The sequence below is a fragment of the Pongo pygmaeus genome, chromosome 9 (genome assembly GCF_028885625.2).
Source record: "Pongo pygmaeus isolate AG05252 chromosome 9, NHGRI_mPonPyg2-v2.0_pri, whole genome shotgun sequence".
Taxonomy (NCBI): Eukaryota; Metazoa; Chordata; class Mammalia; order Primates; family Hominidae; genus Pongo; species Pongo pygmaeus.
Window position 1 is genome coordinate 119,578,343 of NC_072382.2, and position 23,577 is coordinate 119,601,919.

General features: G+C 54.5%; 2 protein-coding genes across 11 annotated transcripts in view; both read right to left on the bottom strand.

The window, feature by feature from the left end:
• Positions 1-2,906: 2,906 nt before the first annotated feature.
• FXYD2 (FXYD domain containing ion transport regulator 2) lies at positions 2,907-10,801 on the bottom strand. 7 transcript variants are annotated; one of them, XM_063671501.1, is made up of 6 exons: positions 10,608-10,801; positions 5,347-5,385; positions 5,072-5,146; positions 3,624-3,660; positions 3,431-3,461; positions 2,907-3,268 (listed from the first exon to the last, which is right to left on the bottom strand). In XM_063671501.1, the coding sequence occupies exons 1-5, from the start codon at positions 10,624-10,626 to the stop codon at positions 3,437-3,439; spliced, it is 195 nt and encodes a 64-aa protein (XP_063527571.1). In that variant the 5' UTR covers positions 10,627-10,801; the 3' UTR covers positions 2,907-3,268; positions 3,431-3,436. The 7 variants fall into 7 exon arrangements, with proteins under 7 accessions (XP_063527571.1, XP_054294057.1, XP_054294055.1 ...); XM_054438082.2 differs by having other exon boundaries at positions 2,907-3,139; positions 10,608-10,794; XM_054438080.2 differs by lacking the exon at positions 10,608-10,801 and adding an exon at positions 7,314-7,468 and having other exon boundaries at positions 2,907-3,139.
• An 8,802-nt stretch (positions 10,802-19,603) lies between these two features.
• The window catches only part of FXYD6 (FXYD domain containing ion transport regulator 6), a 40,373-nt gene continuing 36,399 nt past the window's right edge, over positions 19,604-23,577 (bottom strand). For all 4 annotated transcript variants that reach the window (XM_054438084.2, XM_054438087.2, XM_054438086.2 and 1 more), the window contains exons 6-8: positions 22,966-23,015; positions 22,415-22,464; positions 19,604-20,905 (exon numbers count right to left, since the gene is read on the bottom strand). In XM_054438084.2, the coding sequence (XP_054294059.1) occupies positions 22,436-22,464; positions 22,966-23,015 (79 nt within the window). In that variant the 3' untranslated portion in view covers positions 19,604-20,905; positions 22,415-22,435. The remainder of the gene's footprint in view (positions 20,906-22,414; positions 22,465-22,965; positions 23,016-23,577) is intronic.

A 23,577-nucleotide genomic window follows, 5' to 3' on the forward strand; every position in this document is an offset into this window, starting at 1 on the left:
AGGACTCAGCGGACTTAGCAGAGACCCTGCAACCCCATTGCCCAAGGCCAGCACCTCTGGGCCTGGGGGCTCTGGAAGTGCTCTCCCAGGGGCTGGCAGGGCAGAGCTACCTGCCCTCTCCCCAGACGGTGAAACAAGTCCAGTTTCCCTCGGGCCCTCACCTGCTCCTCCTGCCTGCGTTCCCCTCACCGTCACCTGGCCATGCCCACCTACTAAGCCGTGACTGTCACCTTTTGCTCCACTTCGAGTTCACCTGGGGAGACTGAACAACCACCGATGCCCCATCAGTTGAATCAGACTCACTGCAGCTGGCGTTGAGAAGAGCTACTCAGTTAAAGCCTCTTTCCCTTCCCACCCCACAAACGTCCCTGCTTGACTTCTCTGCCCCTCCCCATGTCCTACTGTTGTTGATTTACTCGGACTACAGGGTTAGAGGTGTCGCCGTTCCCCAGGAATAAGCACTTAAGACCCCACATGCAAGAATTACCCCAGAGTGGGGCAAGTGCTGTACCTGGGGAGTGAACAAGCGGAATGAGGAGCTGAGGGCTTTCCTAGGAAATCAGGGCACCGGGCGGACCATTCAGGAGCCAGGAGCCCCTCCTCCCGGCAAAGGCCCTTGGAAAGATTGAGTTGAAAACACGCAACTGGAGGGGATTCGCCGCAAGCCACATGCTCCCTCTGGTGGTCAGAAAGGGAATTGCGCCCTCAGACGGAGGCTGTCGTGGTCGGAGTTGTGTGATTAAGAGTAATTCACCCAATCATTTCCCAGGCTTGGTAGATCTTTGTGACTCAATGCAGGTCTGAATTGTGGAAAATCCCAAAGTGAAGTGAAAGTTCAGTAACTGCCAGCCCATGTGACCTTTCTGGAGAGAGAAGGGAAATGTTCACAAGAGTCCTGGCTAGGAAGCAGGTCCCAGGCCTCTGAATGCCACCTGGGGCCATGGGGCTCATTAAGCCTCCGCCTGCAGAGTCCACCCCCCAAACCTCATATTCAACCGGGGTGGGGAAATCTGGGTACGTGGTGGTTTGAAAAGCCCCTCAGGTTCAGACCTGATAAAGCCTCACATTTCACAAGGAGGGAGGCTTTGAGGCAGGGTCAGCAAAGGGAAGTGACTCATCCAGAGCAGGTGGAATTTCCCTCTGAGGGTAGCAGGCTGGATTGTCCTCTATATGGAACATTCTAGAACATTCTAGAAACGTGATTCTTCTCCAGTGCTCTTCTCCTGGGGTGGGCCACAGGTCTGAATACCCCCTCTTCCTGTTTGCCTTGCTGCTGCGTCCAAGAGGCTTTGGGAGCCTCCCTCCCCCTGAAAGTCCTCCTGGCTGGACCTGCCCCATTCGTGTTCATTTCTCCCACCCTCGAGGGAGAGCTCAAGTGTGTGCCTCTATCTCCTGCAAAGAAAACTGAATTCCGTTTAAGGGTTTGGCCTACACCAATGAGTCCACATTTGGAGTGGGGTGTCACAAGGACTTGGTGCTGAGTTGTAAGTCACCTGGCCTTCCCCTGCCTGGCTGCTGGTCTCCTCTGGAGTTTCTTCCTCCAACCCCAGGCCTTCTCTGTTTCCCTTTCACTCTCCAAACCCACAGGCAGTCAGTGGGGAGTGCACCTCCCTGCCCCATCAACCGCTTCCCGTCCTTTGGATGTTCGTGTGGTGGGAAGAGCTCTGGAAGGGGAGCCAGAGACCTGAATTTTACCTCTGGCTCTGACTCAGGTTGGCCATGTCACTCTGGACAAGCCACGGCCTCTCTTAGAGCCTCAGTTTCCCCTTCTGTAAATTGAAGATGGTCTGATTTGCTCTCTAAGGACCCTTCCCTGCTCAAGCCTTCTGTGTTTCTAGGAGAGTTGGTGGTTATCAGGGACTGGGGGCAGTGGATTAAGACAAAGAGCTTAATTCCCAAGTGGAGCGGGGTCCATCCTGCCTCTGGCCCCCAAACACACCCGGTTCATTTCCTGCTCCTGTAGCTTGGTTCTCCTGCCAGTTCTCCCCTCCCCTCCTCAAAAGCTTGCAGGCCCAGATGAGGAAGCCAGACGCTAGGTGGTGCCAGAATCTCACAATCCCTCCAGCCTTAGAGGCCTCTGAGTGAAGGGAGGGAGAGGAAAGTTGGGCTCCTTCCTGAATGGAGAAGCTCCCAGAGGCCTCCCTGCATGGCCACGGCCTTGGACTCACAGCAAAGGGGGCATGGGCATTAGGAGTCGGGCACATTAGGAGTCTGCACTGGGTGGAGCGACCTGGCAGCATCTCAGGCTAAGGCTGCCCTGGGTGGGTCCCTGCCTGCATGGACGGGGGCTGGAGCAAGTGTGACAGTGGTCTCACTCTCACCATCTGTTCCCTGGCCCCAGGCCCTGGAATTAACCAAGCCTCCAAATAGGTGGCCCCAAGAGTGGAAAGAGGTGACCCGAGCTTAGTACCAGGAGGGGGCTGGGAAGAGGGCTGGCTCCTTCAGGACATGTGCAGAGGCCCAGCACCAGGCCCCCCGGACCCACCCACCATGGCCCAGGGGTATACATGTGGAAAATGGCAGAGCACAGGAATGTGACCACACACAGGCCCATCTTGGTAGCCTGGGGCCTCTCCGCGGCAACTCCTAAGCAGGGTCGCTTCCAGGAACCCAACAGTGGCGCCTGGGGCAAGAGGCCTCATGGGTATCCAGTGGGCTGTGGTTTTGACCCCCTGGGCCTTTCAGACTTCCCAGGTGTGTAAAAGCCAGGCTGAGGCCTCTGTCCCCAGGGCTCCTGCCAGTTCAGGTGGCGTGAGGAGTGGCCTACAGATGACAACACTGAACTTCTTGCTTTTCCAGGCAGACAGGTGCCTGAGCAATTAATTGAAAAAACAAATGAGACCCGGCTGTATTTGTATTTGAACTTGGAGAGGCTGGTGGTGACAGAGGAGGGAGACAGGCAGGCAGGTGAGGGAAGCAGCGGTCTCTGATGCCAGCTTTATTATAAGCATGAGGTGACACGGGGCAGGAGGCGGCGATGCCACCTGGGGGTCACATTGAGTCTGGAGCTTCCTTCAGCCCAAGCGCTGGCAGTGACGGGGACAAAGGTCTACAGCCCAGGGAAGAAGGGGAGGCGCCAGAGGCAGGGCCATGCTTGGCTTCCCAGCTGGCCCCAGTGCAGTGGGTGGCACCGCCGAGGCTGAGAAGACAAAGGCAGGATGGGGTTGGGCAGGTGGCAGCAGAGGTTGGGGTTTTATTTTCCCCTTGACCATCTCACTTTTCTCCAGGGCTTCTCTGCGATCTCCTGCGGCACACACTCCACGCCAGGCCGTTGGCAATCATTGTAAACACACGATGGGTGACAGACCACCTGGCTGATGTGTAGACGACCCTAAAATTCTTCTTTACCCAGTCCAGGAGCCAGAATTCCTCCCTGTTGCTCCCAAGCCTGCCCTGCCCTCCCCCCACCTTCCCGGCCCTCCTAGCATACCTGCTGTTACAGCTCATCTTCAGTGATTTGCCTGGTGGGGGAAGGAAAAGCAATAGGTGAGAGGGCAGGGGGAGGGGTGGGTCTAGGGATCCCTGAGGCTGGGGATCCTCCACTGTGTCAGAGACAAAATCCTCAGCCCACCCCTCCTTCTCCAGCCCCAACCCCCTCATCGGTCACCCCAGGCAGCGCTCACCTGCCCTTCTTATTGCCCCCACAGCGGAATCTTCTGCCTTGAAAAGAGAAAAGGAGATTTGTTTCCATGGACTAATTTTCCAAGGAGACCCTGGAAGACTCAAAATTCTTCCAGTCTCTCCTACCGCCCTCCTGCCAGTACCACCGCAGGGTCAGGCTTGGAGGCCACGTTTGACTGTCTCTATTTTATTTTATATTTTATTTTATTTTTTGAGATGGGGTCTTACTCTGTCACCCAGGCTGGAGTGCAGTGGTGGGATCGTAGCTCACTGCAGCCTCAAACTCCTGGGCTCAAGTAATCCTCCTGCCTTAGCCTCCCAAGTAGCTGGGACTATAGGCACATGCCACCATGCCCAGCTGATTTAAAAAATTTTTTTTTTGTATAGATCAGGTCTCACTGTATTGACCACGCTGATCTTAAACTCCTGGTCTCAAGAGATCCTCCTGCCTTGGCCTCCTAATATGCTGGCATTACAGGCATGAGCCACCACACCCAGCCTTCTCTCTCTTTATATAAGGCTGGACCATAGGCATTCAAGAGCCTGAGTCAGTCAGTCAGCAAATATCTACTGGAGCAGATCCATGGTGGGCTGTTGGCATATCGAGAGCAGCAGCAGAGACTGGGCCATCATGGTGCCCCCAGCACAGCTGCCCGATGAACACCTGGAGAAGGATGGCAGCAAGTCCAAAGCGGAGCCCCTTGCTTAGGCCACCTGCCTCCTGTGCCTATGTGCTCAGCCGCCACCCGGCACTGCCCTCCGGGAGCTGCCACAGGCAACACGGGAAAATGGGGAGACCCGCAGGACTGTGGCCCGAGCCTCGGGGTAGGGTGGCAGTAGCACACATGCATTAGATGTCCAGAGCCCACAGGTGCGCTTGCTGTATCTTCTTTCCATGGGTTGTGTTTTCTGTGTATTTTTCTTTGGGTTGGACCAAAACAAGTCAATGTGCAGTTATTAAGCTCCTGCTGTGTGCCCCTCGGGGCTTGAGGATACATAAGTCTCTTTGTCTCCCCCAGAACACTCCAGGTCTGCACTGGACCATTCTTAGAGCGCTGTCCTGACTGCGGTGTCTTTGGATGCTAGCCCTAATCTTGTGAGGCAGGTGGGATCATCCCTATTTAACAGATGAGTTTGGGACCATGATTAGCAGCAGGGGGCCTAGTCCCCCTGCCTGGCCCTCCGGTTACCCGGTTACCCCGCGGGTTCGCTCTCACCTCCGCAGCTCCTCCCGGGCCCACTGGAGGGTGCCCTTGAGCAAGCGGGAACCTCACACTGTGCTCCCAGAGCCTGGCACCCCACCGGGCACCCATTCCCACATCCTGCAGTGGGGGGCGTGGTGGGGAGGCTCACCCCTCCCTTGGCAACTCCCGAAAGCCAGCCTGCTCAGCGGCCTTGAGAAGAGATGTGCCCCGGCCAGCACCCTTTCCCTGGAGGCCACCCCACTTACTGAGGAGGATGAGGAGCCCCACGATGAAGGCCAGTCCAGCGAAGATCAGGCCCCCATTGCGGACAGTCTCATAGTCTCCGGAAAGAGAGGGCAAGAGGAGCGGGATGGGTGGTCTCTCCCAGCAGCTGTCTCTCCCTGCAGCCCGCCCGCAGCAGCCCGTGGTAACCAGGGGAGATAAGGGACAAACAGAACATGGACCCGGGGCTGGGAGAGGCCGCTGCTTGGTGGAAGGGATCCTGAGGGCTCAGGAAGGGTGCACAGGGGCCCAGGCTTACCATAGTAGAACGGGTCCACGTCCCCCTTGGGGCTGCCGCCTAGGAGAGAGCCAGAGGTGGGATGAGAGGAGTCACCGATGGTGAGCCAGCTACAGGAAGAGCTGGAATTCCCTGTCCTTCCCTTCCCAGAGGACCCTCGAGTGTCCAAGAAGGCGAGGGGAGGCTGGGAGCGGGGGTGTTGCTAAAACCATTGCCAGCAGGCTTCTGCTCTAGGCAGCTTCAGACACAGTCAACTGGGGACTAAATACTGAGTGTCCGAGGGGGATCCGTGCTATCTGGGGGGCCTCTGACCACTCCGGAAGGGTGGGGGTGGCTCTCTCCTGCTCCTTGATTCCTACCGTGGTAGAAAAGGCCAGGAGAGGCCTCTCCCGTTAGACTGCCAGCGGCCTCTCTCCACAGGACCATTTGGCTATCAGGTGCTTAGCAGGTATTTGGGAAATGCATGAATAAATAAAACAGAACCTTAAAGTTTATCAGACAGACGGAGGAAGCTGAGCCCAATGTGTAGACTTGTCCAAAGTCCTAATAAATGCTGAGACTGACCTCCTCTCCTATGTTACCATCCTCAGGGGAAGCAGATCTAGTTAAGAAACATTAATATATAGTGCTGGTCAGGCACTGGGCAAAAGCTAACAAAACCCTAACTCATCTAACCATTATGGCAACCTTATGAGGCGTCAATGTCATTGTGGTATAATCCACGCGAGGATGGAAGTACAGAGAAGTAATTCCCCTACAGTTATATAGCAAGTCAGGGGTAGAGCTGGTGTTTGAACCCAGGCAGCAGGGGGCTGAGAATGGAGGTGCATAAGCCCTTTGCTCTGCCGACTCTCAATGGCAGGAGGGAAGGAGCCCGTTAGAGGCAAGGTCCTGCCCCTGCCTCCGGTGGCCTCCCCTGGATTTGGAGCTGCTCAGCAGGCAGGTCTCACAGTGGTGCCCCTGCAACTGAATACACTTGCCCCAGACAGCCAGACGGTGGCCTGGCCAGGACGCTTCTGCCACAGCTGAGGGCCACTACTCTTTCCCGCCCTGCTGGAGCCCCTTCTTGCACGAGGGAAGTAGAGCCCGAGGAGGAAGGAACACGCAAGTCAGCACCTTCCGGGCTGTGCCAAACTGTGCCCCTGGGCGGTGGTGAGACTCAGGATCTGGCAAGCCCAGCTGTCCCCAGCGGCCAGTCCCTGGGCCAGGAAGAGTCAGTGCCCATCCTGATGGGCCTGAGGTGCTAGGTGCTCAGGGAGGCCGTGAGGAGCCAGGTCCCACACAGAAGGCCGTCAGGGCTGTCTTGCCAGATTTGGTTCAGGCCTTGTTCAAGGTTATATGGGGATTTAAGTGTCAGAGCAACAGCTAGACCCCAGCCAAGGCTTCCCCACACACCCCAGGAAACCTCCTCCTCCGTGGCCACCTGGCCCTGAGCTGCTTGCTGAGACCCTCCCTGCCCAGCACCCTCCCCTTTCTGCATCTGGCTCAAAACCCACCTCTGTCAGCAAGTGCCCCTCTTGGTTTCCAGGCCTGAGTCAGTTCCTGTGACAGGAAGCCTTTGGGGAGTGTGACTTGAACTTGGGGGGCTCTCACCCCAAATCCAGCCTAGGAAGGGTGACCAGAGGGGCCTGCTCCTTCCCCAGCCAGATGGACCCTGTCTGCCTCCTGCCCAAGTTCAGATGGTCTAGCAAGATGCATTGAACTCAGGGCGGGTGTGTGCCAGGAGGCCGAGGAGGGACGCTCAGCTCTCCACCTTCTATCGGCTGCTTTTCTGCCACTCAGGCTATCTTTCTTTGGGGTTAAAGCAGGCTCCTCCTTTAAGTTGCAAATTTTCTTAGAGAGGAGGCTGACAGGAAGAGCAGCTGGGTACTCTGGAAGGCTGAGGTGGCAGGAGAGGGAAGAGTAGGGTCCAGCTGACCCCACAAAGGCAGGCCAATCAGAGCCACCCAGCATCGCACACGTCCGGGCACACACACCAGCACACTCACCACCGTCCATCGACAACCCAGTCATTTCCCCAGCCGAATGGGCTGCCTCCACTCCCCTCTTCCTGCTGTCTCTGCTTTTTGGAGAGTGTCTGGCTGCCTCCGCGGGGTGGCCGGGGACGAGGTGCGGGCATTAAACATTAACAGTGCCAGGTAATATTTACCCTGGTCACAAGAAAAGCTGCAGTGTAGATGGAGGGGCTCCTTCTGCAGGGTGAGGATGTGTGTGGGGAGGCAGGGGCAGGGAGGAGCTGGCTGAGTTTCCAAACCCTCCCAAAGGAAATTTCCAAAGAGAAGGGCTGGGATGGGTCAGCAGTGGTGCTGTTCTGCCAGCTGGGGAAGCTACAGCTGGGGCGGTGGGAACAGGGAAGTGGAAGTTGCACAATCTGTTCAGTGTACACTGTACTTGGGAGCTTCTGGGGACAGTGTCCCACAGTAGCCCCCAGCCTAGGCAGGGCCCACCGCACCAGCCAGCATGGATGCCGCCGCTGCAGCTGGTGTTCCTTATGTGGTACTGGAGGCTTTCCTGCAGTGGTCCCTAGGAGCCTGGCCCACTGCTCCCCCACCACATCCCTGGAGCACCGCTGAAGCTGACCAGCAGTAGATCCTCCAGAAGGGCCGTTCATCTGTCATCCTATTCACGTATCAACGTGCACCCTGCAGGTTACACCTCAGTCGGAAGGGCTTCAGTCATCCCCAACTAATGTCCCCTTCCCTGCCGCCCCGGCACTTCCTCCTACCACCATTTGGCCTGGCTCTCGGATTGTTTCCTTGCCAGTTTACCACGGCACATGCAGGATCCTTAAGGACGGGGCAAGACTTTCATCATGGGGAAAACCCCCTGCGTTTATGGTTTACCAAGCACTTTCCTCACTGTATTCTCCTCAGGCTTTATGTTTCCCATTTTACTGATGAGGCAGGTGTCTAAGGCACAGAGAGGTAGGGGCCTTGCCCAGGGTCACACAGCCAGTGTGGGGGAAGTGGAGACTGACAATCAGGCCTCCTGCTGCAGGAGGCAGATGCTTTCCACACCTCGCAGGCAGCCTCCCCGCTCCGCTGTGACCTCCTTCACCCCAGGACTCCTGTGCCGGGTAGTCGCAGGTACTGTAGAATCCTCGTTGAGTTCTAGTCCATTGAATTGGCCTCCAGAAAAGGCTGAAGCCCAATGGCCACCAAACAGCCAAGGTCAGTAGCCAGTGGCCACCAGGGGAGCTTGAGCCCTTCTGAAGGGAGCCACTGTATCCATGAATCCTCCCCAAGCAGGGGCAGGGCTTGGCACTTGAGTTCACACCCTGGCCCTCTCACTTGCTAATCGTATGGTCTCAGTCAATTACTTCACCTCTCTGTGCCTCAGTCTCCTCGTCTGTAAAATGGGCGCAGTACCCAGCTCCTAGGGTGGTTGTGAGGGGAAGTGAGATAATGCGTGCAAAGAGCATATCCCGGTGCCTGGCACACAGTGAGTGGCATCATTGTTACTGTTATATGTGTGTTGATTGAAGAAATAACAAGCATTAGCCTTTGGCAAATGTTTGCTGTTGGACACGGAAAAGCCAGCCACCCTCCAATGAAAACGGGCGCGAATGAGTGAGATGGACAGAATGTCATGGCCCTGCAGACCAGGCGCTGCAGTACCCGTTCAGCTCCCTTCTGCTTCCGGAGCCAAGAAATATATATTCGTGCAAACATCACAGCAGAGCCAGCGTTTGGTGAAGATGGACCACGTGCCAGGCTCTTGGCATGCACTGCATCACTTAATTCCTGCTAACAGCGTTTTACAGATAAAGAAACTTGAGGCTGCTCATTTGCTTTCCACAATAGCCCCTGGAGGTGGCCAGGGCAGTGTCATGATCTCTACTGGGTACACCAGAAAAACTGAGGGCAGGAAGGTGAAGGGACTTGCCTGAAACACACAGTTAATGGCAAACTGGAGGTAGAAAGCCCAGATCCTCCAATAGGTGCTACCAAATCTACTGCCATCTCCACACAAGACAAGGGTGCTCCCTTTATTATACAGGATTGTGTTATCTTATTGCATTTTGTCTATATTTGTAAGCCTCCATGGATTCTTTCGGGAATAATGAGAGATGTAAAAATAAGTGGGAAGTTAAATAAATTCATCTGTCTGTCTATCTATCTATCTATCTATCTGTCTGTCTGTCTGTCTATTTATCTATCTATCCATTGACAACCCAGTCATTTCCCCACCCAGATGGACTGTCTCCACTTGCCTCTTCCTGCTCTTTGCTCTTTGGTGGGGTGGCTGGGGATGAGGTGGGGCATTAAACATTAACAGTGCCAGGTAATATTTATCCTGGTCACAAACAAAGCTGCAGTGTGGATGGAAGGGCTCCCACTGCGGGGGGAGGAGGTGCATGGGGAGGCACCTACAGATGGATAGATAGATAGATAGATAGATAGATAGATAGATAGATAGATAGATACGGATGATAGATCAATCAATAGATAGATGAATAGGAAGCAATAGGGAAAGCTAGTTGATGGCTGCATTTTTAAACTTTGTGTGCAAGACACCGTTTCAAGCACTTTACATAAATTAATTCTTTTTTTTTGAGACGGAGTTTCGCTCTTGTCACCCAGGCTGGAGTGCAATGGTGCGATCTCGACTCACTGCAACCTCCGCCTCCCGGGTTCAAGTGACTCTCCTGTCTCAGCCTCCTGAGGAGCTGGGATTAAAGGCATGTGCCACCAAGCCCGGCTAATTTTGTATTTTTAGTAGAGATGGGGTTTCAGCATGTTGGTCAGGTTGGTCTCGAACTCCTGACCTCAGATGATCTGCCCGCCTTGGCCTCCCAAAGTGCTGCGATTACAGGCGTGAGCCACTGCGCCCGGCCAGAAATTAATTCTTTAGTCATCACAATGACTCTTATAAGTTAAGGAAGGCATTATTATCACCCCCATTTCATAGAGGAAGAAACTGAGGCCCAGATAAGTTAAATAACTTGCCAGAGGTCAGATGGCCAGAGAGTAGGGGAACCAAGATTTGAAGCCAGCAGTCTGGCTTCTGAGTTCCTGCATCTCTAAAGGATGGATGGACAGACAAGTAAATGAGGCGGTTGGACAGCTGCCTTCCCAGCCCTCGCAGCTCAGATATGCTCTGCACACGTTACAGCAGGCAGGTGACTCCATATGGAGATGCTCTTTTTTGGAAATTCTGCCTCTCTTCCTTTCTGCTTTTCCTGCACTTCTGGGGAGCTTGTGGGTGCACTTGAAAGGGACAGGGCTGGCACCTGTGTCAGAGCCTGAGCAGGGAGGAGGAATGGGGCTCAGAGGACTTACCCAGGTACCACCTGTCCATGGCAGGAGCTGCTGGATGTGTCCAGGAGTGCAGGAGAGCAGGGAGGTGCTGCTTGCCTGGGGACTGGATGGAGAGTGGCACTCCCCCTCTTCACACTTCAGGTGAGCCCACAAACAGGAAGAGATACAGGCAGGGAGGAGGGGCTGGCAAAGGAGCCCTTACCTCATGCCCACTTGCTGGGGCGGGTTGGGGCAAGGGATCCACGTGAAAGCCAGGGGAGATTCTCTGACCTCCACCTGGCACCTGAGGATGGGGAAGCTGTCAGATGCAGCAGAGCCAACCGCAGCCCCCGCCCTGGCCCTCTCCCTCGAGGGGTTCCATGCTGCAGCCAGCCCAGGGTGCCCGAAAAGGGTACAGGAGCCAGGAGGAATCAAGGAGCCCACTCTTCCCCAGGCCCCTGGGCTTGTGGCATCTGAGGGAGAACTTCAGGGGCATGTGTGGGTCCCCTGAGCTTTACTCCGCTGCACCTCCGCCCTCCAGTCCAGCTGGGCCATTGTCCGGAGGTATCCTGCCCAAGACCGTGGTCTGTAGCTAGGCGTCCCCTGAGACTGGGAGGCACAGCTGCAGCCTCTCAGAGGGGTGGGAATGGTTTCCAGGACCCTGTCCTGGGACCTGAGGCACCGGCCCCAGCTTCCTGTGTCGTTCTGGTAGTTGGCAGAGAGATGGGGAGCAGCTGCGGGGCTGGGAGCCGGGGCTGTGATGGGGGCCACTCCTGTGGCCTGCCCTTTCCTCAGCTGGGACCCCCTCACTCAGCCCGCAGTGACTCACCCAGGCTGTGATGTCAGGCCTGCCTGCCACACCTCAGAGGGCTCAGCTGGAGACACCAGCAGCCTAATGAGGCCTCTGGGGGCTGCTGGTTGGTGTCAGAGGGGAATGGCCAGAAGACAACACTGCTAGGCCCAGGGCAGGGTCAGAGCCAGAAGCCAGCAGGGAGCCACAGGGAGCCCCACCAGGCGGGGCAGCCCACTAGGCAGGGTGTCCTACCACGCAGGGCAGCCCACTACACTGCCCAGGCAGTCTCTGTTCCTCGGCCACCAAGGCCTTGCCCACAGCAAAGCCACAGTGAGCAGTCTCTGTGTGGCTGACTTGGGACCACACGGTCTCCCTCGGGTTCCTGTACCCGCCCTGGCACGGCCACCCCAACGCGGACACTGAGAAGCAGAGTTGGGAGGGACTGGCTCTGGCCCCAGCCTCTGACCCAGGCTCTGGTCACTCTGACTCCCGCTTCTCTGTCCCTCCTTTGCAACACTCCCTGTCCTGAGGGGAAGACTCATGACATCCCAGGGAGCCCTCTCAGGGCTGAAATGGAGACCAGGAGGTCTAAGAGGTGCTATTTGTTATCAGGATGGGCTGAGATTGGCACTGGGGGCCCTGAGCACAGCCCTGACTCCAGGCTCTCTGCACCTTTCCCTCCAGACCACCCTGGAGGCAGGGCCAGACCTGTCCTGGGGTGGGTAACAGTTCTGCTGTCAGGCGGGCCTGTCCCATGCTCCCAAGTGGAAACCTGCCCACTCAGCCCAGAGCGGCTGAGTGGAAATTCCCCAAGCTGGGGTTAGAGAAGTTTACAAACCTCGGGGCTGGGTGAGACTTAGAGGTACCTGGTCCAAACATATTCTAAGTGGTCCAGAAAAGTGGAGCTCTCAGCCAAATCCCCCCCACCCACCCCGCCAGTATACACACTCTGTTCCCTGCCCGCCCCCAGTGTTGTGAAGGAAGGCATCTCTATCTCAGAGCCCTGTGTGATTGATGGCCCGACCAGAAAGGACACCAAAGCCATCCCATCCAAACCCCTCCCTTTAAAAGTGGCTCCCTCTCCTGCTCAAAATCCTCAGAGGGGGCTCGGATGATACGCAAAATCTTTGTGTGTCCCAAAAAGAAGCCCTTTTTTTTTTTTTTTTTTTTTTTTTTGAGATGGAGTTTTGCTCTTGTTGCCCAGGCTGGAGTGCAATGGCACGATCTCAGTTCACTGCAACCTCTGCCTCCTGGGTGCAAGCAATTATTCTGCCTCAGCCTCCCAAGTAGCTGGGATTACAGGAGCCGCCACCACACCCACTAATTTTTGTATTTTTGTATTTTTAGTAGAGACCGGGTTTTGCCATGTTGGCTGGTCTCGAACTCCTGACCTTAGGTGATCCGCCCACCTTGGCCTCCCAAAGTTCTGGGATTACAGGCGCGAGCCACCGCACCCAGCCAAGAAGCCCTTCTTATTCTGGCTCTAGGCACCTGTGAGCTGGTCCCCCACCTCCCTGCCCTGCTTTCTGCTCCTGCCATGCTGGCCTTCTTGACACCCCTCACCCTCCAGGACCTCTGCACGGGCTGTTCCCGCTTCCTAAATTCTCAGCCTCCACAGGGCTTCCTGCTCAGCGTACACTGCCTTCAGGGCTTTCTTCAAAGCCCCGATTCTGGGCATCCCTGTATAAAATGTTCACACCCACTGCCTCAGCCTGGCTTTTCCTCTGTGGCACTTGTTCTTACCCAAGGTATGTATTTCCCTCTTGTTTATCCCTCTCCCAACTAAAATTTAAGCACCAGGAGAGCAAGGATTTTTGTTTGTTTGTTCATTCCCCCATGCCTGGAACAGTGCATCGTGGGACCCAGTTTTATTAAATGAATGAATCAGTCCCAGGCAAAAATCAGGCAAAAATGGGGACAGGATAGAGGGGAAATCACTTCTCCCATGCCGCAGACAGACCTAGGACTTGCCCCAGGCAGCCTCCTTCCATGCTGTCGCCTGCCCTGTGAGGAGTCACAAGACCCAATTTGCCCTCACGGAGGCAGCAACCCTTACCTTGCAGACAGCTCCCCCAGAGTCCCTCTCAGGGGGTTCTCTCTCCCTCCTCTTGTACCCCATCCCTGCCCCCTCTCCTCTCCCCTAACCTCCCCTTCCTTCTCCAGCCCTGCAGCAATTTTCAGAAATTGTCCTGTTTGTTCTTTGGGGGAAGCCCAGACATTTGTTAAGTCAAGCAGGTCCCACCCCTCTCGATTCACTCATGTTTAAGTCCTTCTCAGACTTCCTTCCTGTCCTCCCTCAGCTAGCGCAGGTCATGGGTCCTAGCTAGCACTGGGGACAGGGAGCCCCTCTCCGAGACACCTGCTCTCCTGCAGAGAGGTAGTGGCCCTTCCACCTGTGGCCCATGTTCCTGAGAGCAGCTTAGTTCAGGAGGGTCTCTCCTCCTAGACGTCTCCACGCAAGGCACCCTGAGAGCCAGACACACCCATGCATAAATCCCCTTTCATCCTGAGACTTTGCTGAGGACTGCCTGACCCTGGGCAAGGGCACCCCTCTGGGTCTCCTCCCACCTGTAAAATAGGGTAATAACACCTACCTTGCAGGATTGTTGTGGGAACAGAGACAAGGTAGGTCAAGCGTTTGGCAAGAGAAGGTCCTAAAAAGTGATGGCTATGTTTTCCTTATTCTGAACTGGCCCCCCCAGGAGGCAAGAACACTCACAGCAATCCCTTCCCTTGGCTCAGTCCCCAGTTGCGGTGATCTCTAAAGCAGGCCCCTGGGAGCACCCTGCCCTGGCATGATCCTGCTGGCCACCACTCACCCTGCATCTCCAGCCTCCCTTTCTTCTCCACACAAAACCAAGAAACCTCCTTTGTCTGATGGTTCCAGGCTGGAGACAAAGGAGCATCCAGCAGTGCTGTCCTGTTTTCTCCAAGACCCAGAGCTCTGGGAGATGTTGAGAGGTAGGGAGAGGCAGCACCCACTCCTAGGTGTGTCAGCACTGTCACAGCTGATGGGACAGTGCCCTCAGTGGCGAGGCCTCCATCTCCCCTGTCTCCCCCAAGCAGGCCTCCCTTTTGTCTCCTGACTCCTAAGTCTCAGGGCAGTCATTTGGGGTGGTCATTGCTGGGTTGATGGGGCAGGGAGTAAATAGGCTGGAATCCAGCTGACCTCTGTTTTCCTGGTGATCAAAGGCAGAGGCCCTCACCACCAGCTTCCCAAAATGGGGTTCTCCAGCTCCGCCGGCTCTGGCCTTTGTGGGAGTTTACAGCCTTGAACTCCAGGTCCCCAGATCAGTTCCTCCTGGTGCTGGCTTGCAGCTGGAAAGGGCCTCCAATGAAGCAGAAGCCAGAAGCACCTAGAAAGCCACGACCCCAGGCCCAAGTCAGTCCTCAGCTGCATAACCCATATGGCCACTGGGCAGGGAAAGTGGCAGTTCCCAAGCCCCATTTGTCCCACTCAGAGGTCCTGAATCCTGAGGAACGCTGGCTCATGTCTCCTGCTATGGTTGCAGGTGCCAGGTCACTGGGGTCTTATAAGGCAGGGCTGGAAGGAGGTGGGCCCCAGAGGGTCCATTCCTTAAGTGTTGGCTTCAAGACGGCCTGAGCCATGGTGCACAGAGGTTCTGAGAACTGCCAAAGGGCAATGTACTCTAAAAGTCAAGGTCACCAGCTGGTGACAAGGGCAAACCCATTTGACCCACCTCCCCCACAGTGAATACCTTGGAGAGAAATGCATTCTTGACTGTTCTCAGAACTCACATCCAGGCTTGAACCACAACAGAGCCCATTCCTTTCCAGCTTTTCTTGGTTTTCTCCTCCCAGTAACCAAACTCCCTCTCACCTCTGAAAAGCAGCTTGAGGCTCGCCGCCTCCGGGAAGACCTCGCGGAGCAAGCCCATCCCTGGTTATTCTTACCTTCCCTCCACCACCTTCTGGATGCAACTGACATGGCTTGAATGGCCGGCATGTGGCCGTGTCACCATTCTCTTCATTTATAGCACAGATTGCCAAGTCCCTGGCCTCCTTGAGGCCTCGGGTCGTGTAAGCTGTTAAATGTTTGTACCAGCACTGAGCCTGGTGCCCACGCTCTACACTTGGCAGCAATTGTACCCTATTCCAGGGTCTCAATGGTTCCAAAGAGCTGCTTAGAGCCTCCCAACAGTTCAGCTAGGCAGGCTGTGCGATGCCCATTTTACAGAGGACACTGCAGGTGGTCTGCAAACAGGTCAGAACGTGAACCCAAGTCTAACAGAGACAAGAGGAACCCAGCCATCAGAGAATGAGGAGACAAGGAAATGGATAGTGATGCCAACATTTATAGCATAATGGCTACATGGAGAATTGTCACGGTGCTTCGATGTCCACTGTATCACTTTGACCCTGTGAAATAACAGAAAAGATCTTGATGCATTTATTTTATAGGTGATGAAACTGAGGCTTAAGTGGCTTTTCCAGGGTTACACAGCGAGCAAGAGGCCCAGCTTACCCCAAAGCTAGGAAGGACTTGATTATTCAGAAAAGGAAACTGACAGAGAGGCTAGGGTCTTTCCAAGCTCACACAGTTAGAGCAGAAGGGACCTCGGGGATGTTCTGAGCCTCAGGCTCTACCAGACTGCCTCCAAGCCCAGCTCAGAGGTAGGAATCCGTTCTTCTGGACTGTGCAGGGGGGGCTCACCCCCTCCAGTCCCTGCCATCCAGGTCCTTCAGGACATGCGATCACAGCATCACCTGCTCTGCCATCATTGCCTTGGCAGGTGCCCCACTGTTGTGCAACCAGGCCCGGGGCTGGGCGGACCCCATCAAATCAACAGGTGGTTGGCTTGAGCCGGCTGAGTCTGCCCCCCTGGAGCTCAGCTGTGACAGCAATGAGTCACACTAATGGAGAGAGGTGGCCATTCCTTCTCTGTGGCCTGGAGACAGGTTTTTCCAAAGCTCCTCCCCTGGCTCAGGCACACACACCTGACCTTTCTCTCACTGGGCCCAGGGTGAGGCAGAGCAGCCAGGAACAAGGTGGGGTGAACCAGACAGAGCTGGAGTGCTCTCCCACCCCTGCTTTGCCCAGCCTCCCCGCCAAGCCCATGATTCCAAGCAACGTAAGGCCCTCCTCCCAGAAGAAGGGGCCAACAGCCCAGTGACCTTGGAGTGTGCTTCGCCTGGCCCTCCCCTCACACCGCTCCCTACAGCTTGCACTCTGCCTCTAACTCTCTTCCAAGAACAATTTGGCAAGTTCTAATCTACATCTTGCAAAAAAAAAAAAAAAGACAAAAAACAGAGAGGTAGGAGGGCCACAGCACCTGGGGTCCCAGAAGGCAGACTGACCTGTTCCTTACAGCGGGGGTAAGTAACGCAGAAAACCTCCAGGCAAAGAGACATGGAGATGTTCGAAATGGAATGGGGGGTGGAGGGAGTCATTGGGAGGCAAAAGGTGTGGGACACCTGAGGTTACTGAGACAGGGAACTTGGGATTCCCTTCTGGGAAATGACACAGCATGGCAGCTGTCCTTCCTATTCAGTCAAGCTACATTGCCTCATTAAGCCAAATCACAGCTACAAACCAGTGCCACACGCCTGGAGGCTGAGTGGACATTCCTGGTCCTCCTCACGGAGATATATAGCATTCTGAGCTCTGATCCAGCTGATCTGTGTGAAGTCCTCAGACAAGCACATAGTAAGTGCTCCATAAATGTCAGCTGCTCTTGTTTCTTTTAATTGGTACTATTTTGGCCATCATTTCTTCGATTGTTCTTCATGTGTCCTGTTTCCAGACCATTAGACTCCCACAGGAGGCTCCTTGGAGCACGGTCCAGCTAGTTTATGTCTTGAAGGGACAGCCACGCTCCAGGTGCAGTCTTGGGAGCCATCTGATCACTGTCCCTTCATCCGAGCATCTGCCTTCTGAAGGAGGCGAGGCCATGTGCTGACAAGCACTATGGACAGACAGCCCAGGGTCAAGTCCTAGCTCCTCCATCCCCCAGCTGTGTAACCTGGACCAGGAAGATTGTATCTCTGACCGATCTCAGAATACAGCTGGATTACCAGGAGGAAAACTAAGTGAGTGCTTAGAGGCAGGCAAAGTAAGGATAACCATTTGTAGATGATGTGCTAGAGATGCTGACCATCATTCCTTACTCTTAACATAATTATGAGAAAAATTAGAACCTCCTCATTGGACTTCCTTATTCCTATGCTGAAGTATAATGTTCTGTTTTTACTAACGTATGGGGGGCGGCACACACAATGCTTTGCATGTCTAGGGCCTCTAGGGGTCTCAGTCTGGCCTCGCTCTGAAATTTCTGCAAGGCCTGCCAATTCCCTGATGTATCACGAGTGTTCCCGAACAATAAGCTCATTTACCAGGTCTTGCTGTGACCAGATATTTTTTAATCGCCGTGATCACTGGGTTGACAGGTTGAGCTTGAACTCCACCATAAGCCTGAGTCTTTCCAAAGGCCTGGGGGACTGAAGGCAGAAGCAAGAGCACACGTAGAGAAGGCATCGAGCAAGTGGATCTGTGGTTCTTCGGTTCTAAACAACTTGCGGAATCCAGGCGGACTCAGGGCCTGTGTGGCCACTGGGCAGGGAAGGTGGTGGTTCCCAGGCCCATCGAAATCCCAAGGAGCACTGGCTTCTGTCTCCTGCTATAGCTTCAGGTGCCAGTTCACTGGGGTCTTAGAAGGTGGGGCTGGAAGGAGGTGGGCCCAGAGGGTCCCACTCCTTAAGTGCTGGCTTCAAGATGGAAGATATTAAGATGTTCCAGGGGTCAATTCTTTTTTCAAGACCCTAAGATGTTCCAGGCTTCTGTAGAGCAGGCACAGTCCTTGCCCTCCAGGAATTGTATCAATAAAGACACAAAACACTAGAGGCAGAAGCTGCACACGGGCAACCTCCACGCAGAATCTGCCTACATTTGTGTGGTTCGGCCAACAGTGGTTTTTAGAAAGTTGAGTCAGTGTCTTTGGAAGGACACTGTAGGTGACTGCAGGTGCCATGCCCCATCATCACTCCAGCAGATTCACATATTGGCATTACCTGCCTGGTCTCTACAGTCTGGATGCCAAGTATGAAGTGTTAATATAAAGGCAGCAAACAAGTGTGATTGGGGCACAAGAAAGGGATTCGGCTGGGCGCTGTGGCTCACGCCTCTAATCCCAACAATTTGGGAGGCTGAGGCAGGCGGATCACTTGAGGCCAAGAGTTCGAGACCAGCTTGGCCAACATGATGAAATCCCGTCTCTACTAAAAATATAAAAATTAGCTGTGTGTGGTGGAGGGCACCTGTAATCTCAGCTGCTCAGGAGGCTGAGGCAGGAGAATCTCTTGAACCCAGAAGGCAGAGGTTGCAGTCACTGAGCCAAGATAACGCCACTGCACTCCAGCCTGGGCGACAAGAGCAAAACTCCATCTCAAAAAAAAAAAAAGAAGGGATTCGATTCTACCTAATGCCAGGAAGGCTCCACAGAGGAGGGGTATTTCATAATCCGTCACCCACCCTGTCACTCCCTTGATCCCTTCCTTCCTTTCTTCTTTTTAGAGACAAGTTCTCATTCTGTTGCCCAGGCTGGAGTGCAGTGGTGCAATCACGGTTCACCGCAACCTGGAACTCCAGGGCTCAAGCAATCCTCCTGCCTCAGCCTGCCGAGTAGCTGTGACCACAGGTGCGCGCCACCATGCCCAGCTAAGATTTCACCATGTTGCCCAGTTGGTCTTGAACTCCTGGCCTCAAGCAATTCTCCTGCTTCAGGCTCCCAAGTTGCTGGAATTACAGGTGTGAGTCACCACCCCTGGCTCCCTTTTCAAGTCCTTAGGTAGTGGCCCCAGAACTTATCAAAGAGAAATGTTAGGATGTTTTACTCCAGGCCACTGAGTACTTGGAGAGGCCATTGTGACTCCCTTTTTTTGCTCCAAGACAGTGTGCAATGTACAGGTCCTGCTACGGGATGTGGCTTGAGCCCAGTGGCCTGGGAAGGCGGGAGAGAGGGAGGGAGGAATAGAAATGGTGGGAAGGTGCGGGACGAAGGGCTGAGCAGGAGGAGAGGAAAGTGAAGGAAGAAAAGGAAAGGGAGGGAAGAGAAGTGGGGAGGAGGCAACAGTGACGGCAGCTGAAGGGGCTCTGTGCCAGCCTGGCTGGCTCTCCAGTCCTTCCTCTTCCCTCTGACCGTGGACGGACTCCCTCTAGCCCTTTAAGTTCCACAGACCCTACAAACACTCAAGTTCTTTCACAGAAAGGAAAGCACCTCTGAGCCACTAGGAAACAAAGGATATTTTATTCCTTTTTTCTGTCGTCGTTGAGAGGATAGATCACGATACAGAGAACAGCAATGGGTCACAGCGCACGGTTTGGTTGGTTTCCATGGGAACACAGAGGACAGGAGGGGCAGGATCTGGGTTGAGTTCCCTCTCTCGTTATGACCTTCAACCTCTCACTGTTCCCAAGGGCTGCACGGAGCCTGCTGAGTCTCCAACCCACCTCGCTCACCGCTCTGACCACCGACAGGCAGAGCAAAGGATGCGGGAGTTGCCTCTGCTGCCCATCCAAGGGGACGTGGGCAGAGAAGCAAAGGCCTCTGCTCTCCCTCCATCCATCCCAGTGTGCTGGCCCCAACAGAACAGGAGTCCTTCAGCTATTGCCTGCCAGAGACCCAATTGCAGGGACTGGAGTCTGCATCTGGATGAGCTGGGCTGTAGATTGAAGTCTCAGAAGCAGGGAAGGTTGGAAGGGGTAGGGTCCCAGAGCCCATGGGGTTATTGCTGAGAAGATATGCAGGGGACACATTCCCCAGGGGCAGAGTAGAAGCCCTGGGCCTGGAATCCCTGGGCGCTCTGTGAAGGGGCGGGGCAGATGGGGACTCCTCGTGGAAGCCCCCGGGAAGAAATTAACCACGGAAGGGCATAGCCTGCCTGAAGTCAACGCTGGGCTCACCAGCTCCTTGCTTTGTATCTCCAGTTGCTAAGAGACCTTCAGACTGGGATCAGGTGGGATAAGGAAGCAAGGTTTTTGTTAAAGGAGTGAAAGGAGTCCATGAAGAATGATGACAAAGTGCTGCAAACCTTCCCAGGTCCCAAGACGATTGAAGACCACTGCCCGTGCTCTTACCCTACGCATCCCTAAATCAGGGGAGGGGGCTGGTCTCGGGCAACAAGCAGCCTCCTAGGAGCAGAAGGTGATGGAGGGCCACGGGGGCAGGGAGGAGCAGATGGCCACGTGGCTCAGGCCCTGCCTGGGAAAGCGAGTCCACGGTTCACTAACAAACACAATACCTTCCACGAACAAGTAGCCACAAAGACCACAGTTAGCAAACACACACACTCACACACACACACACACACACAGACACATCACAGGAGGTGGGCAGGACCGCAGGCTGCAGTGGGGAGGCAAGTGTCAGTTGCATCATCAGGTGGAGGAATGGTGTTAGAGGGGATAGGGTGGGGGACGCACAAGTTCTTGGCTTCTCCTGGGGAAAGGGTTGTTGCTGAAGTGGCCGGTTTTCTTAAGCATCGACATTTGCATCCAAAGGTTCAAACAGCGGCCTTCAGGTTCCAGAGGCTGAGGAGGAGGAAAATTTAAATTAAAAACACTTTAGCTCGCCTCTGGTATCCTTATCTGCTTCTCTGCCTTCCTTGAGCACCTGCCCACTGAAATTCCCGGTATGACAGCCTTGTCTGAGACACAGAGAAAGGAGACGAAGACACAGGGGAGGGTTGAACCTCAGAGGAAGCCTCTCCCAGGTGGGCTGGAGCCTGGCAGACACGGAAAGGAAATTGTTAAACCCAGGAAATTGTTAAATCCCCAGTGGTTGCTCACAGTCCTGAGCCTTAGGATAAAAGGTTTCTGAGAAAGAACTAGTTTGGGAAAAAAATGAAAAGACATTTCATTTCCAGGCTGCCTCCTCTGAGCCTTCCCAGATTCTCAGTCTGTGATGAAATAGACAGAACACCAAGCTACCAGGAAGGGCACCTGCCTCCTAGATGGGGATCTTCATCCATTCGCACTTAGGTGATCACTTGCCTTCGAGAGCCCCATCCAGAAGACGGGAGTAATGAGCCCTGCTCTGCCCATCACGGGCTGCTATGAGGATGCAAAAGCACTTAGGAAAGAATTTAAATGCTACTCAGGCACACGATATTGTTACACACAGTCGAAGCTGGTGCACTGGGCACTTCATCATCCAGAAACCTCTTTTAACTTACAACGTAAGATAAACTTATATACCTTTCTATAATGCCTTATTTGTACGTGGGGAAAAAAAGGCAGAAGTCAGCTGACCAAAGACAAACCTTTTCCCTTAGAATTATTCCAGGGCATGTCATAAAGTGAGACGCACAGGACAGAGGGGAGCAGTGGCGCTGAACCACAGCCACAAAGGCCTGAGTTCACAGTCCGGCTGTCACTCTCCAAGGGGCTATTCCCTCTGACCTTGGTTTCACCTATAAAATGGGCTAAACCCCACCTGTCCCATCCTCTTTTTCTGGCAGACTCGAGTGAGTCTGTGTGTGTGGCTGCACTCTGAAAACTGTACAGCATTTGCCAGTTACTACTCTCCTGTGCCCCCTATGATGAACAATGGAAATAGATACTAAAATCAGTGCCCCTAAATGTGGAGAGGGAAGGCTCATATACTATTTGCTCTATTTTCGGGTAGGGTTGGGAAGTTTCATAATAAGGTGTTTTAAAAAAAAGTGGCCCTAAAGTACTTTCTGAGTCACCACGGAAAGCCATTATCTTTATGCTACTTTGAGATTAGGAGCATTTCACTAACTCTAACTCTCCCCATGTTGCACCTGGGATGACGCCCTATGCACTTGACCCGTGGGCTGTGTGGAAGCCCCATTTCCAGGTGTTGGCATGCATGTGTGTGGGACACTTTGGGTGTTTCTGGTCCTGGTCTCTCTCACAGTCCCTTTCAGACTCCTGAAGGCTCCTCAGGGCAGGGCCCATAATAAAAGCTGTACCCACTACAAAAGCTAGCCCCATCCTTCCTGCCTGAACCCCTGTCCAGGCCCTGATGCAGATGGTGATGGCGACAGGGGCCAGTCCAGGCAGTGAGCATCTCACCTTCCACCCGATGGCTGCACTTTAGTTCTCTGCTTTCTGGGGCTCTGTTGCTGGAAAGAAAACCAGAATGGATTATAGTGTATAGACTCCTCACCCCTGTGGGCCACCCCCAACAGCAACCATGTCTCTGCCTGACTCTGGGGGAGCAAAGAGGTGACAGGCATGGGATTTTGAGTCAGAACGATCTGGGTTCAATCCTGGCCCTGCTACTTGCTGCTTACAGGAACCTGGTAACCTCTCTCAGTCCCTCAGTTACAAAATGGGGACAGTGATGCCTATCTCACAGGGCTGTGTGCACATCAAATGACATGGGGTCTGTGCCTGGCACAAGCAGATGCTCTGTAAATAGCAGGTGACACTAGTAGTAGCCTGTTTGGTGGAGTGAGGGGGCAATGCTGCAGAGGCCCTGGAGACCCACTCTCCTGGCACTGCGGGAGCATGTCTGGCTGGCTGTAGCGAGGCCATGCACCTGGCAACAGCCCCTTCCTGAGCTACAGAGGGGTCTCTCTGTTCCCTCTTTTCCACCTGGGCAGGTGGTCACGGACAGTTACCATTGGCGGTGATGAGGTTCTCCACCTGGGCTTCCTCATCTCCTGGGGCCCTGCAGGAGAAAGAGACACACAGCCCCATCAGAGATCTCCAGGGCAGACCCAGAGAGCATCGCTCTGCTCCTCACTGGGGCACAGCTGCCTGCGGTCAGGCTCCTCCCAGTGCCCTGAGGGGCTAGAGCTCACTGCTGTGGGGTGCATGGGGCAGAAGGAAAGGTCTGGACTGAAGGGGCAGACTCAGAGGGACTTACAGGCACCCTTCAATGTCAGCCCTCATGGGAAGGGGAGGCTAGGGCCACATGGGGGCTTGGGTGTGTCCTGCCACACGCTTTGGACTTCTGGGGTCCGAGCTACCCTTGGCTATTGTAGTAAATTAATGGGGTATGACCTCTACGTGGGAGTAGAAAGAAGGTCCAAGTGTCTATTCAACTCAAAGAGCCTTATGAACAGGTGACAAGTGGGGACTGTGTCACAGGTCCTGTAGAGAGGACCTGGGCATCAAGAGAGGCCAGGAAGCCCTCTGCTTCCCTTCTCCCAAGCTCAACTGTCCCAAGGGCCTCCAGAAAATGTTCCAGTACTTTCTTGTCCACTCCCCATCTCCCACATATATCAGAA